This window comes from Homalodisca vitripennis, chromosome 4 (assembly GCF_021130785.1).
Source record: "Homalodisca vitripennis isolate AUS2020 chromosome 4, UT_GWSS_2.1, whole genome shotgun sequence".
Lineage (NCBI taxonomy): Eukaryota > Metazoa > Arthropoda > Insecta > Hemiptera > Cicadellidae > Homalodisca > Homalodisca vitripennis.
Window position 1 is genome coordinate 96,005,801 of NC_060210.1, and position 15,012 is coordinate 96,020,812.

The 15,012-nt window shown below is 30.5% G+C and overlaps 1 protein-coding gene across 1 annotated transcript in view; it reads left to right on the top strand.

Annotated features, from left to right (window-relative positions):
* LOC124359813 (serine/threonine-protein kinase 32B) overlaps positions 1-15,012 on the top strand; it is a 169,176-nt gene that overhangs the window by 129,042 nt on the left and 25,122 nt on the right. Inside the window, exons 2-5 of the mRNA XM_046812861.1 lie at positions 1,571-1,646; positions 5,421-5,476; positions 5,676-5,841; positions 13,275-13,434. Of these exons, the coding sequence (XP_046668817.1) occupies positions 1,598-1,646; positions 5,421-5,476; positions 5,676-5,841; positions 13,275-13,434 (431 nt within the window). The 5' untranslated portion in view covers positions 1,571-1,597. The remainder of the gene's footprint in view (positions 1-1,570; positions 1,647-5,420; positions 5,477-5,675; positions 5,842-13,274; positions 13,435-15,012) is intronic.

Sequence of the window (15,012 nt, forward strand, 5' to 3'; positions counted from 1 at the left end):
ATGGTATGAAGAGGGATTGATTTCGTCTTTTCCAACGATTGAAATCAGATTTCCTGTATAAAACGTTTATCATGATAAAATTTCATGTAGGCTATCCAGTGGTGTACCTGTGTCAGAGGGAGATAATAGTTGTTACAAAGCCTCTGTGATGTTTCATGAATTCCAAAATAATTTAAAAATCTAAGAAAAAGAAGTATTACAAAGTTAACAAAATTTGCAATCAGACACTTATGTAACATATAACATACCTCATAGTCACATTTTATTGTAATATCAAACACCCGGTAATCTCCTATTCTGAAAATGAAAGACATCTACTGAGGTCATATACAACAGTTTGTAGATTAAATATTCAATGAATATTAACCAAAACAATCGGAACAAAGAATTATAACACGACATACAAGTTGAATCGGTGGCTGAATCCGTAGAGCAAATTTGGAGGTTATCTTGTTCCACCTTGTAAATATTCGTGCTCTCAGAAAACTCTAGTTGTGAATCTCGTAAACAGCTGAGCTTCAGATCTTATCTATTAAAGCTTTGCGTTCTGAAGCGACGAGATTGAGTCCAGTGAAGCGCCTATATTACTTCATGTTATATTTTTTAGGCACACTCAACCTCAACAGTTGGTTTTCCTACACTTGAACAATTTCGGGGCGCACAGGCATTCAGCTCAGTAACGCTGATGCCTGAGTTCAGTTACACTCACTTCGTTGTCTGTTTTCAATCCGTATTGGGAGCATGTAATCCTTTATCAGTGCCGAACAAAGCCTTTGCCACCGTGTCATTTACAGCCCCGTGACGTTCAATGTGACTTTGCGTACTCGACAATTATTGGCTGAGCAGCAGCGTGTAGTCTCGACACCGGGATGGCTCAATTCTATTCACGAGTTGGATCGATTTCAAGTGCATTTGATTTCCCATTTGTTAATCATAGTCGATATCAACCGGGCCATTCTCAGCAAGATACAATAGAATTACTGACCTAATCGTACTTATTAGTGACTAATACTACAAAAATTAATATTAAAATTTGATTAGGTATTATTGTAGTACCTAATAGCAAATATAGTGTATGCAATAAAAAATTGTTTGCATAAATATAGAGTATTTGGTCATGAGGACTCCCAAACACTAACATTTTGTATTCAACTCAGCCAAGTTAAATGTAATCAGTTTACTGCTTAATAAGAAGTCGATTATAGATACCTGAAGGTATGTACATCCTGTCGTACATTCATACTGTTGTATGAGATTGATTACAAATAGTTCTTCCAGCTCAACTAGAATAAGTAGGTAGGTTCTGTGACAGCTGATAGTAATAATAATTAATTTTTTTATTTATTAAAAATATTTATTATTACATTAGGCTGATTTACGTATATACAATTTGCTTGACGTCACTATACTTGGTTGAGCAACTATAAAAAAATATTGTATTTTGAAATTGACTGTATTATTTATAAGAAAATAGTATAATTATTAGTATAATTTTAGAACCTTTGCTAGAACTCTTGTATATGGCAAAGAGATTTTATACTTGTTATGCTAATTATTTGTATTATTCCAGGGAGGCATGGCGATGTAGACGGGAACCATGGGTACTCATCAATCCCGCCTGGACAAGACGTTGAATCACGAAGAAGGTAATTCCACTTTTACGTGTTACATTTACTACATGCCACATATTAAACCTACAAGATAGCGCCCTCATTTTACAGCGGTGAAATGTGTACGATGTATTAGTTAATTGATAATAGTTAACTGTTAGGTGAATTAATTAGTTACGTGTTAACTCATGGAAAGGTCATGCATGTAATGGATTCAATTTCGGGTTCCTAAGTTGATAGTATGTGGCTATAAATAAATCAGACAAATCTTTACAGCAAGATAACATTATTAACTAATAAATAATTGGTTTCATGTATGAGAGAGCGATCTAGCCAACTGGTGTTGACAATAAAAGACAACTGAGACTTGTCTTACTGTTAAACAACTCAATAATCTCGAGTTTAAAACGAATATTTACCAATATAATGTAATGAAAATTTTTGTCCCATTGTAATTGTGGCTTGGGATAGTAAACGTTTTAAAATAGAGCCCTTTAAAACAGGCATTGCGGTCAAGGTCAAGAGTATTTTGAAACAATTGTTTTGTTACTACTTTCTCAGACTATAACAATAAGTTATTTTGTATAAACTGACTTCCATTAAGGACATACAAATGTTAATAAGTATATATTACTTAAAATAAATAGATTATTCTAATTTTCAATATGAGGCTATTTATTACCAACAATTCTGACTGTAAACCTCAGATGTGATATTCCATAATAGAAGTAAGACGATCAATGACATGTTTACTGACGAATTAAAGTCAATTATAGGGTGTAGTAATGATTTCGAAGTTTAGTTTTATGCGGGTCACTTTTATTACTTAAAAGAATATCACCCAGGGATAACTCGACCAATTTCAGAATTAGTTATTACGGTATGCGGAGTGTAAAAGAGAACTTTTAATTTTACTGATATTCCTGAGAGGCAGTTAGAGATTGGTATGAATTAAACCTGAGAATAGCGGTCTGTATGGGCTGTAGTTAAATAAATTTTGTTGTCTTTAACTATTAAATAACACGAATTATTCAGGATTTAAAGTTGGTTGGTGTGATATAGAGCTTTGCAATATCATGTCACGTCGAGTTTAAAACATCGTTTAATTTAAATAGTGTATTTTATTAGTGTATCATCTGAAAGTCAATATTAGCCAATATGTTAATCTTAACGATTATTTCTATAGCAAAAAGTGTTAAATGGTGGTAGGAAAAATGTTTAAAACGTTTCTCAAAAATACAGACATAGGAGGCAATACATTTCTGCAGATAAACTATGAAACAAAGAAGTAGCGAGTCCATGACAAATCTAATTCGAGATTATTTGTTGTAAGCTATGAGGAATATGTTATCATCCCTAACATAAAGGATGGAAAGTAGTGGGTAAAAAAAAAACAAAACAAACATATTGATCTGAATTTATTGAACTTGGTTTGTGATATTATATACAGGAGAGGAGACCAGAAAGTAATTTCAGGAGAACAGTTCAGGTTTTGACGGCGATGTGACGTTTGGTGGCGCAATATGTCTGTCAGAGATTGATCGCTGCTCGTCTAAAATCACTCAAGGAATGTACTTAACATACTCCAACGTCGAAATAATGCTACAAGAACCTATTTGCATTACATAAATACTTTGCTTTGGTGTAAAGCCAGAATCCTTTTTATCGGATAACTAACTTTTCATCCCTACTAAAAATGTAGTCTACTACGTAGTACAGAGCACATTCTGAAGCATACAAATTTACTTAATTTTAAATTTTTACATTCTATTTATGTAATGCTAAATAAAATTTTCCCTTACGTTCTGTAATTTCTAATCACTAATTCGTTCAAGCTATGAATCTAATTTACATTCTTATTAGTATTTAAGGACAGTTTTGTTTTTGTCAAATATGCCTCTTATCAGTTACAATATGTCATAGTCTGTTTACGAGTTCGTTATTCTGCTGGTTTAACTTTCAAGTTGTAAGTAAGTAAGTAAATAAGAATAATTAACGTGGTCCTTATTATTTATTTTTAGTTTTCCCACAGAATAGTACCAAGGCTATTCAAGTCTCTGAAAGATCGCTCAATATTAACTAATTTAATGTCCACCTAACTTAAAATATCGCGAAAAACACTTTTAATTTCTTCGATTATGGTATTAGAATAGATTAAAAATCCTAATAAACAACAAAACACTATATATTCCGAAAATCAGGAAACTATTCAAACACCCCATTTTGTAGTTCGAGCGTTGCGATGTTTTAATAAAAATCCAGCAAGATATTTCACTTTATTCATGCAAAAGTTGTAATAAACTGCGAGCGTGCTAAAAGTGATTAAACCCTGTTGTTAATCAAAAATACAAATATATTAAAAAATAAATTATTCAACTAAATAATTTCGTAAAAAATGTCGAGCAAACATTCAATTTGAGGAGGGTTTTTGACATTAGACCCATATATAGTTAAAATGAATCTTCTAATTATATTAGGGATATACAAATCAATTTTCATGTACATATTCATGTACAAGTCCATGTTCCGATTATTATAGCTGAAAACAGTATTTGGATTACACGCAACATTGCCATGGTGGGAAAGGTTGATTTAATGTGAGTGTTGAGTTTAGTTTCAGTTCTCCTTACCCTTAATGCATCGTCTGCAATCTGATACCGTTACAGACTTGACTCCTGGAATCTGAGCCATGTTCGTGTAAAGAGATTGAAAATAGTCGCCAACGAAGAAGCACAAAAAGAAGAATATAAATCGTTTCCACATCAGAAAAACATAGATTACAAAACATAAAATATAGTTAATCCAGATTAATTGGTGATCTAATTACCTCATCAGGTGCTCGATTTATTACAGCATCAGATACTGCGTTAAGGGGAAGGTGAACTGGAGCTAAACTCAACATTCATAATGTTTAATCTCATTATGTTATACATTTACCTGTATGTTTATCTCGCGTGCTATAACGAGAGTATGGGTTTAATTTTCTATTTGATTATTTTGATGTATTAAACAACCACTATTAAAATATAGCTTTTCGTTGAACTTAAATCGTCACAAACTAATATCCTTAAATAATATGCTTGTGTCAACAAACTAATATCCTTAAAATCAATAAATATATTTAAAATAAGGTTTTACTTTTACACAACTGTGATGTTGTGAAAATATTTGTAATATTAACAAATTAGAAATATAAATTTATAGGTTTAACGTTATAGAAGTAGTAAACGTTATATAGCAAAATGTAAGCATTACTAAGAATGGGGCCTCAATTTATAAATGACCTTTGTGAATTTATAATTTGTATAAGTTATATAAAATTGAAAACCAAATGTTGGGTTTCCTCCATCCCATTAATATAGAAGACCAGAACAGCAATTTCGTATAACAAGACTGTCCAACCTCGTGATGGATCGGAGGTAATATTGTAACAGTCTTTCCCCGCCAGTTTTAGCAGATTAAAATTTGAAGATACTTGAAATTACGAAAACATAGTACCAATGGAATTTTTATATCTTAAATATAATAAAATTTTCTAGCCCAATATAAAACAGTTGGGTTTATCAACCATATAAAATACGAGTAAAATGTTCTTATTTAATTGTTAACGTATTTACATTTAATTATTGAGAATGTAATTCACATGTACTGTTAACTATAAGTACACTTTCATTTATTTAATTTCTAATGAGTTATTTAGAACTAAAACCCTGGCTTTAGCAGGTCACACGCAATGTAAATTTATGTTTCAATATTTCTTTTTTGCGTATTTAAGTTTTCAATTTTTCAATGGTGTAATCATTGTTTCAGTCAATTTTGACCACTTCCAAATCCTACGGGCGATTGGCAAAGGCAGTTTTGGCAAGGTATGTAAATCAAAGAAGTAGTCAATATTTGTGCAAATTTGGTAATACTTAAATGTGTATTTAAGTAACTATTCTAAAAAACATTGCAGTTACTCAAACTGTTAAACTCAATTACATCCTTTAATCCTATACAATCCTATAACCAGAAGTATAACTTATCTCATTCTATGTTATCATCGGATTTCACTATTTTTCTCAGGTTTGCATAGTTCAGAAGAAGGACACGAAGCAGATGTACGCAATGAAGTACATGCATAAGAACCAATGCCTTGAGAGGGATGCACTAAAAAATGTCCTCAGGGAAGTCGACATCCTCACTCAGCTGGAGCATCCTTTTCTAGTGAACCTGTGGTTTTCATTCCAGGGTGAGATTGTTGTAAATGTTTGTACTTTTTTCTTTGTTTGTTTTTAGTGCAATACGTTCACTTGTTACCATAAATGGCATTTAAACCAAACTTTATTTGCTGCCATTATTAGGAACAAAAGAGAAATGAAAGTTTGATCAAAGTTTTGACTATTATGTTCTGTGTCTCTACTCTTAAATAAAGAATATATAAATTATTGCTATAACAATTAATCTACTCAATATTGTGTATTATTTTCAAATCTTAAAATATATTTCCGACGCAAGAAAATATATTTGTTATAAATGTCCATTATGATAAACAAATGTACATAATAACACCGTGTCTTTCAGCCCCTTTCTCTGTGAGATACATTATGTGCACACTATAATAGACGGAAGATGTTTTTTCGTGAATAAATTTCTATCGAAGTTAAATTATTTATTTGACATGTTCACATAAAATGTAGTTGTATTAAGTCAGTTGAAACGTAGTTGATCTTCCTATGACGTGCTTATTTCATTATTAAAACGTGAGATATAAAACATCAACGTCAAATTCACAAAAACTGAGGTTAGGTCCGTTTAGATAAAATCAGGATACAAGAAACCGTTTGTGAATTGTTTTATAAGGGATATGGTTCCATTATCCAGTTTCTAGGTTTGTCTTTTAATAAACAAAGGTCTAATGTAAGTTTATAAGTAATTTTGTAATATAAATGTTCCTCATGACGTTATAAGTTCTTGACAACAGATGTTTAGATTAAGAACGGCAAATACATCAATTTCAGAAATTCATTTCAGTATATTGGATCCAAATGCTTTAATAAATTGTCCCAGTATTTTAAAGTATTCAGAAATTAGTGAATGTTTGCAAGAAACTTAAGAATCTGGCTACTTGAGCTTGGCAGTTTGAATTCCTTAAATAAGTGTTGCAATAGTGCAAATATCTAATCAATCAGTTTTAAAGATCTTTATAATATAGTCTGGATATTTCTTTGAATATGATAGAAACATTGGCCTAATACTGCTATTTATTGTTTTATCTATATTTATAAATTCATCTATGCTTATTAAAACTATTTAAAAATATTTTTTAAGATTTTCTACTGAGCTAAATAGTTTAGTTATTATGTTTCTCTTCTTTCAGTTTCTTAACTATTTTTTTGTGTGTGTGCATTTTAGTTAGATATTTTTTTTTCTAAATAACTATCTCGTAACTTCTTAACGAGGCATTTTTAATTCAAAGGAGAAATGAATCATTATATGAATTATGTTCATTTTAAAAAAAAAAAGGGGGGGGGGGGGGGGGAAATATAATATAAAAAAAACTTTTACGAAGGTTGTGTGTGTCCGTTCCCTCTGAATTTCCTAGACGATGTGAATTGCTATAAATTCACAATAGGCAATGAATTCTTCATGCCCTATACCGTTGATACAGGTAAGACCTGTTTAAGTTCACGAGTCAAGTGATATGATGAACCGCAGCACATAATTGAACCATGAAAACTGTACTTCATGGCTTAATTTAATGGCACACGTTTATGTGTCAACCACATTAATTAGCTACCAGAAGTTATTGAAATATAAAGCCACTCAATAATATTTGAAAGCAGTGGTTTTGAAGCACTTTACTGGTGCAGTTGTTTTTTGTGCTGTTTTACAAAATCTATGGAAACCCGCCGAGATGGGTTAATCAATAATAATCAATAATGGTTAAGGGGACCCGGACAGTCCTTTTACGCTAATGTTAAATTGTGTATTTTGTGGGAACACTTTCTTCAAAATCTATTAGAGATATCCAAATGAAATTTTTACCACACATTCTTTGGCATTATTAGTACACTTTAAACACAGGGATTTTAAAAAATACAACAATTTGTTTTAAAAATTTAATTTTTTTTATATGCTGCTAATTTTTTACTTAAAATTTCACAAATAATATTTTTATAAAATATTAACTAATGTGCCTCTAATTAACAAAAAATCATCGTGTTAAAGTGTTCAAATAATAGCCTAGAAGATGTGTAAAAATTTCAGTCTGATATCTCAAATGTATTCTTGAAAAAAGTGTTCCACAATGTAAAAAAATGCAACTTTCGGAATCGCGATTTAAAGTAAATGCGTACCATGTTCAATGTTGTAAAACAACTGATTTTACCTACAAATTGTGTTTAAAACAGCAGGCCAGCCCCATAACTTGGATTGTCTGTGTCTTCTTCCGTTGTCCTCCCCAGCTTCCTTTTTAGATTGCCTCTTGGTCTGCCCTTGCCCTTTTCTATAATTCAGAAGAAGCGCGCATTGAATTTCGAAGCCTCTCGGTGTCTAGTAATTTCATTGTAAAACAGTGTTTTTGCCAATTGAAATGCCCAAAATTTCTGTAGGACCGTTACATATAGTAATCTGTCCCGATATTAAAAGTTGAAACGGCTTCATAAACTCCAAAATATAAGGTCTTTATACCCACAAAATCCAGTTTATTTTGGTGAGGCGAGCCCATATCACACTATTTACACTTTCGTAGGGTTTTAGTTCTATTTGTGTAAACACTTTTTCAAGAGATCAGGATCTAACAGGCTCCTAAACACTGGCCTCATAAACTCCATAATAACTGAGGGGGATATTATTTTTTATATTTGTATGTCTCACAGCAGTTACCAGAGGTCGTTGATACTTGCACCAACTTTCAGCGCCTTTTGGGCAAAGACCATGTTGAGGATTTTCATCACTGGATGACTTGTGATGAAATAAAGCCCATATTCCTTGCTTCATCTCTTCAACTGTATTGCTCCTTCTTATGGCTTGGCCATAAATAGGCCTGGAGCTGGTCTATAGCACTTTGATGAAAGGCGGTTTTTTACTATTCCAGTGGTTACCATCAGCAAGTTTTATGGAATTATTTTATAGGACTTTAGTTTTGTGTACCCTAGTAACCCATCCGCTTTTGTATGTGTCTAATACAATCTAATTTGTCTATTAGGACATCTGCTCCATAAGGCATCATCTCTTTTAACTGATAAAGTAATGAGTACTACAACAAATAAGTTGCGTTGCTCAGCTATGAGGTGTTGTTTTTCCTTGCCAATATTTACGTAAAACACACTTTCGAATATTTAATTTTTTTACGAGTGCTAATAAAATTTAAAATATAAAGTGTTGTATATCAAATGTTCACAAGAAAATAGTCTACAAAAATACATTAAAAAAGTGAAAACGTAATTTTTAACCGAAATTTTTACTGTCCGGGTCCCCTCAATGGTTAATAAAAAACAGAGCTGGTTTACAGATTGAATGAGTGAACGAATGAATATTCTATCAGAGTTATTGCTATTCTTCAACCATTCATTGAAATAGAAATAATGTTACAACCACCCTTTCTTTCACCAGTCATTTACTCAGATTCTTTGTAGTGGCAATATTATCTTCTATACAACGTAGGTAAGGAGGCGGGGTTTTTATTCCGTAATTAGATATCCAACAGCTTGGCTAATTTTAATTGTAAACGTGTGACTGTTTCATTAAATAGTTTACAATTGAAATTTAGATAAACTTCTTCCATAAATACTTTATAGAAGAATAATCATAAAAAATTTAACTGTTTAAAAGGCCATTCTTCAGAGATAGAACGGGATTCAGTGCAAGAGACAGATACTTTTAAGCTAATAATTGATGAGCAATTTAATTAAGTTTCTCGATTTCCTTTTATTGCTGCCAGGTTCTAATGCTTTTTTTTTGCACTTTTTATATTGATTATTTTCAGATCACCTATTCCAATTACTAAATATTTCATTCAACTATGCTTATAAATGCAAAAGATAAAGTACATGGTGTTAAATTATGCTACCTGATTGGTTGAAGTACAATGTTTCTTCTCAAGGATTTAAAATTTTCAAGTAACTTTTTATACTATCAAATACTGTAATAGTTATAAGCAATATAAACTACTACTACTGAATTAATACTACACATGTTACGAGACGGAACTTATATTTATTTACACAACATTGTGAAATTTAGCTATATAGTTTTTAATGTATAAAAAAATAACAACCATTAAAAAATGGTTCAAATTCATATCAAGAACATCTCAAGAAATGTATAAAGAAAAGAGATACATTCATATGTTTTTTATATTGACACAGATAGCATGAAAATATAAGTAAATTCGGTTGAAAATAAGTAAGCATGGAACAGGAAACAATGTTACCACAGACAGTGAGACCGACAGATTGCCCCTGCACTGTGCTTACTAACCAAGCAGGAGAAATCTCCCTGTCTAGTGGCGATATATCGCATTGATGTTGATATATCACAAACAAACGTATTGGGGAATAGAGTATTTATATTATCGTATTTCTCTTTTCTAAGCTATATTGTTTACTGTAATTGTCAAATTAAGATCAATGTCTCATGTAGGATACATTGGTGTGTTGATAGATGTATAGGAATTTATTCAAGTCCATTAAAATTCATTATGTTAATGTTTTCTAAAAATATTATGGGTCAACAGCAACAATATTTAATACAAAATGATAAAAATGTACGGATTTAAAAAAATAAATAAAAATTTTGGTCTAAATACAAATTTAAAATTTTGTAGTACAGTTATTCATAGTATAGCTATGTTTGTTTCAATAATCAATGAAACTATATTTGGCTTGAAAATATCCTACATAAATCCCAACTATCACTCCTAGAATTGTCAATTTTTTTTATTTAGATAGTTTTGGTCATTCACATACCGGCATGTGTTAAAACTGGCTCTTAAAGTGGTCATCTTCATTGCAAATAAATAATAAATAAACGTTTATTCACTCCATTAAAGTATTTTATAACAAATTATTGGATCGAATATTGATACAACATAATTTGTAAATAATGAAATGAAAAATTACACATATATTATTATATCTACATGTAAATGTATCAATACTATTAAATTTAAACTACTAAAATACTAAAATCCTACCACAATGTAATGATAGGATTTTAATTATGATCCCTGATACCTGTTCAAAAATCCAAATTATCATTTATAAAATAAGCCAGTTTAGTATTCTACTGTCAAAAATCTACTTTGTCTTCCGACTTATTTGAGAAGATTATTATAATAATATCAAGAAATAAGAAATGCTAGATTTGACGTTAATGTAGCAAATCGTAAATATTAATATTCCAATGAATATAACTAAATTTTTATTGGAATTATATATACACAGTAAAAGTCCAATAAAAGCTCAAAGTAATTTATATGTATCAAGTTTTAAATTAGCTCCATGAGAAAAATGTTATACCTCTTTCATTTTTAAGACTTTATTTTTATTCCTATAATTACGGAAGATGTCTAATTTAAAACATATTTTTAATAGACATCAAAAAGTTTTTTTTTAATAGTTTTAAAGTAAAGAATTCACAAAATCTTTTCATCCCGATCATCTTGTTTCTTTAAATTACAAAATTATACATTTTACAGGAAAAATTAAAAGGCATTTGGATGCGTATTAATTATATCTTTAATAAGAAACTATTAACACAAAGGTACGATAAAAATAAGGGCATAAAAGTGCATGCGGTTTATCATTGTTATTTATAAAACTCAAAAAAAATCTCAAGGTAGTTTCAATACAGTTGGTTCTGTAGTTTGGGTGAAAAAATATATTTATTTTAGTGTAATAAAATTTAGTTTTAAGAAGATGCAGCATCAGCGTAAATCAGCGTAAACCATAATCTTCAATGTCTAAACGTCAAAACCACGTTAAAGTGATACACTTATAGGTAGATTTTGGATAGAAAATCGGGTTATTAGAACTGCTTCATATTAGCATTTATGCTCTATATAACTTTACCGAACATGACTATCAGAACACAAAACCACCCTAACTTCCAAAGTTTATATTGTACATTCTACATACCGCGGCTTGTGGAAACTCCTCAAGGCAAGTTAATACGTGGTACAAAATTTTATCTCCGCTGAGTTTGTTGGTCAGCTTGATACGCTATTCGCTTGAATATGATGGCCATTATATTAAAATAGTTACAACATTATGTATGGATCTAGTGAAAATGTTAAAATATTTTGGAATGTATACAACATTTCTTAAATGTAAGTTTTTTTTTTCTTTGATGCTTTTGAGATATAAATGTTGTATAAATACTATGATAATAAATTAATCACCAAAAACTGGCATTATAAATAATAAAAAATGTGACCATAAATATGTCGGCCAAGTTCATTGTCCAGCTTCGAAGTCCATTTCGTTTCAGTAATGAATCTGGTATTTATAATTCTCCAGAGTTTTTTCGGATAAATTTAGTATTGTCGAATAAAACTTGTATTTAAAAACAAGCCATTTTAATATTATGTTGTCAAAAATCTACTTTGTTTCCAACAGAACTGTAATGGTTATTATTATAATACTAAGAAATCGACAATGCTACATTTGACATTAATATAGCATATTTGAATGCACCGTATTTTACGTTAACTGAAATAACGCCTATCCTTTTTTACTTACAAATTAATATCCATTAGTGACAAATGTATACTGACATGATTTAGATAATATCGTTTATAAATGTATCATAATTGTTATGTTCTAATAAATAATGTTTAAATGTTTGAAATAGGTAACAGTTATATAACAACCCAGCTATGGTGGGAGGGTCTTATTCCATGCGAATTGTTAGCTCTATCTCACCTCATCTTAGTGGGTGGGGTGTCAGAAACCTTCCACTGAATTTAGCTCTTGGAATTGGGAGTCCATATCCACATGAAAAGATCCAGCAAAATTATCATCGTCAATTATGCACCAGATGGGATAGTGAGGAAATCTATTACTCTAAACTAAACTGGATGGCTTTTGTGTTTACCAGAAATTTGAATTTAAAAAACAAAGTACATATAACGTGGCTGTGTTGTTAAGGGTTTATTTAACGGGAATGTTGCGCATTGTTCTAGTTGAAGAGATGCTAAAAATTGGTGACGAGGAAGGTTAAGAATTCTTTATATCGTTTCGACCACAGAGACTTATAAGAGAAAGATATTAAATTTCGTAGTTCTGGAGCCTCTTCGTTACAGACTTCAGAGGATCATGACTTCAGATTCCAGTAGTCAAGTATGTGACATCGTCAGATTCCAGACGCAGCACTAAGAGTTAAATTTCGAATTCACTTTAATCGTGATACTTTTAATTTGATAAAAATGTCTTCTACTTATAATATTTACAATAGTGTACCATGTTCATAAAGCATTTGAATTTCATCTATTATCAAGGTCAATAATAATAGATTCCTTTCTCACAGCATCAAAGTAGGGAAATTTTACACGTCCGGCAATAAAAAGACTAAAAAAACAATTTAAAAAGACGCTTTTGTTAGATTTCATTTCATCGATTGGAAATTTATATTGTTCTTGAAAGGATGAAAGATACTCAAAGTTTAGTTTTTTTCCCCCAGATGAAGAAGATCTCTTCATGGTGTCAGATCTGCTTCTGGGAGGAGATTTGAGGTACCATATCGCTCAGGAGGTGCCTTTTACTGAGGATGGAGTGAGGCTTTACATCTGTGAGTTAGGTTCAGCTCTCGACTACCTTCAAAGTAAAAGTATAGTTCACAGGTACTGTTCGCTCAAACATTGAGTGTTGTAGATTTTATAATTGCTTTACTAATACAAACCCCAAATACAAAGATTTTATTAATAGTACAGGTTGTTTTGTGAATACTGCAATACACTAGGATAGGATTCATGAAAACAGAACTTGAATGATTGCAATTGTTCTGAAATGCTTTTTTTATCCCTAGTTGCTATTTCATATTTTTGGGGGAATAAATTTCATATTATGATCGGTTTCGTAAACTATAATAAAAATTTAAACAATGTTAAGACAGTGTAAAAAAATAAAAATTGGCTCTTTCAAATTATCATTAATTCTTTAAAGGAAAATTTAAACATGGAATTCTGTTAAGAACCTTAATGTAAAATTTATGAAAATCTTTAATCTGTATAAAACTCATAACTAATCTGTGTGAATCTAATTTAACATACATATCTATAACAAACAAACGATATCATAATGATAAAATTCTCCAACAAGATGTGACATTTCTCTTGAGATATTACAGAAAAAACGGAAGTTACATATGAAATTGTTAATTATTAAGTGGTATAATTTAGTAATAGTTAGTAATTAGTAATTTAGTGGTATAAATAGTAATAGTCCTCTAACAATCGTAGGACGTTTTCAACCGTTTAATGAATTGTGTGTGTGTGTGTGTGTGTGTTTGATTAAGTATTAGGAAACAAAACACAGTCTGGTTCTTAAAATGTACCCCACAATTGCCTCATTTTTTTATATTTTAATAGAAACCTACTCACTTCTATCAAGAATACAAAGCAGAAAATGAAAAAAAAAGTTTTTTATAGTTATACAAATATTACGTTTTTATATTTAACTTAATAAAAATAAATATGCAAACCCTTAGGGTAAGCTAATAATAATAATATCATAAAACGTGCAAAAAATAAGTATCTCAATAATATTTTACGTTACACCAACTTTAAAATAATCAATTGATGATGTTCAAGTTACAACTATCGGATTGCAGACAGTTACTCATTTTCAACAATATGCTGTTTTAACAATAAAGCGATGATTTTTATTTTAAGTGAAAACCAACTGATGATTGTACATCATGTTGACATTTTTAACACTCTTAAATGGTACTTTAAAAGAGATTGCTGTATACTACAAGAATGTGTTTAACCTTGGTCAAAAATTTCGCGACTTATTTTAATAACTTTATATTTATGAAATGTATTATTTTGCAATTTTAATACAGAGGGGTGATATTTAGAATTCCATTTGGAAGAAATTAACGGATCGAATTTTTAAAATGCCGACTGGAAAAATAGTAATGATTTGCAAGTGACAATTCATAATATAAGCAGTATGTAAAATGTTATTGTTTGTGAATTTGTTTTAATATAGGACTTCCTTTGTAACTGCAGAAAATGGTGGCTAAGAGTAGAGCAAAACGTTGTGGACATTGTCCAATTGTATATTTTTACATTCTGATGTTATTAATCATTTCCTACATTAGAAAGTGGTAACGAATCGCCCTGCATAAACACTTGTACGTCACATAATTATTCTTCTACTATTTTTTAATGTATTTAATACTCGTAAAACAATCA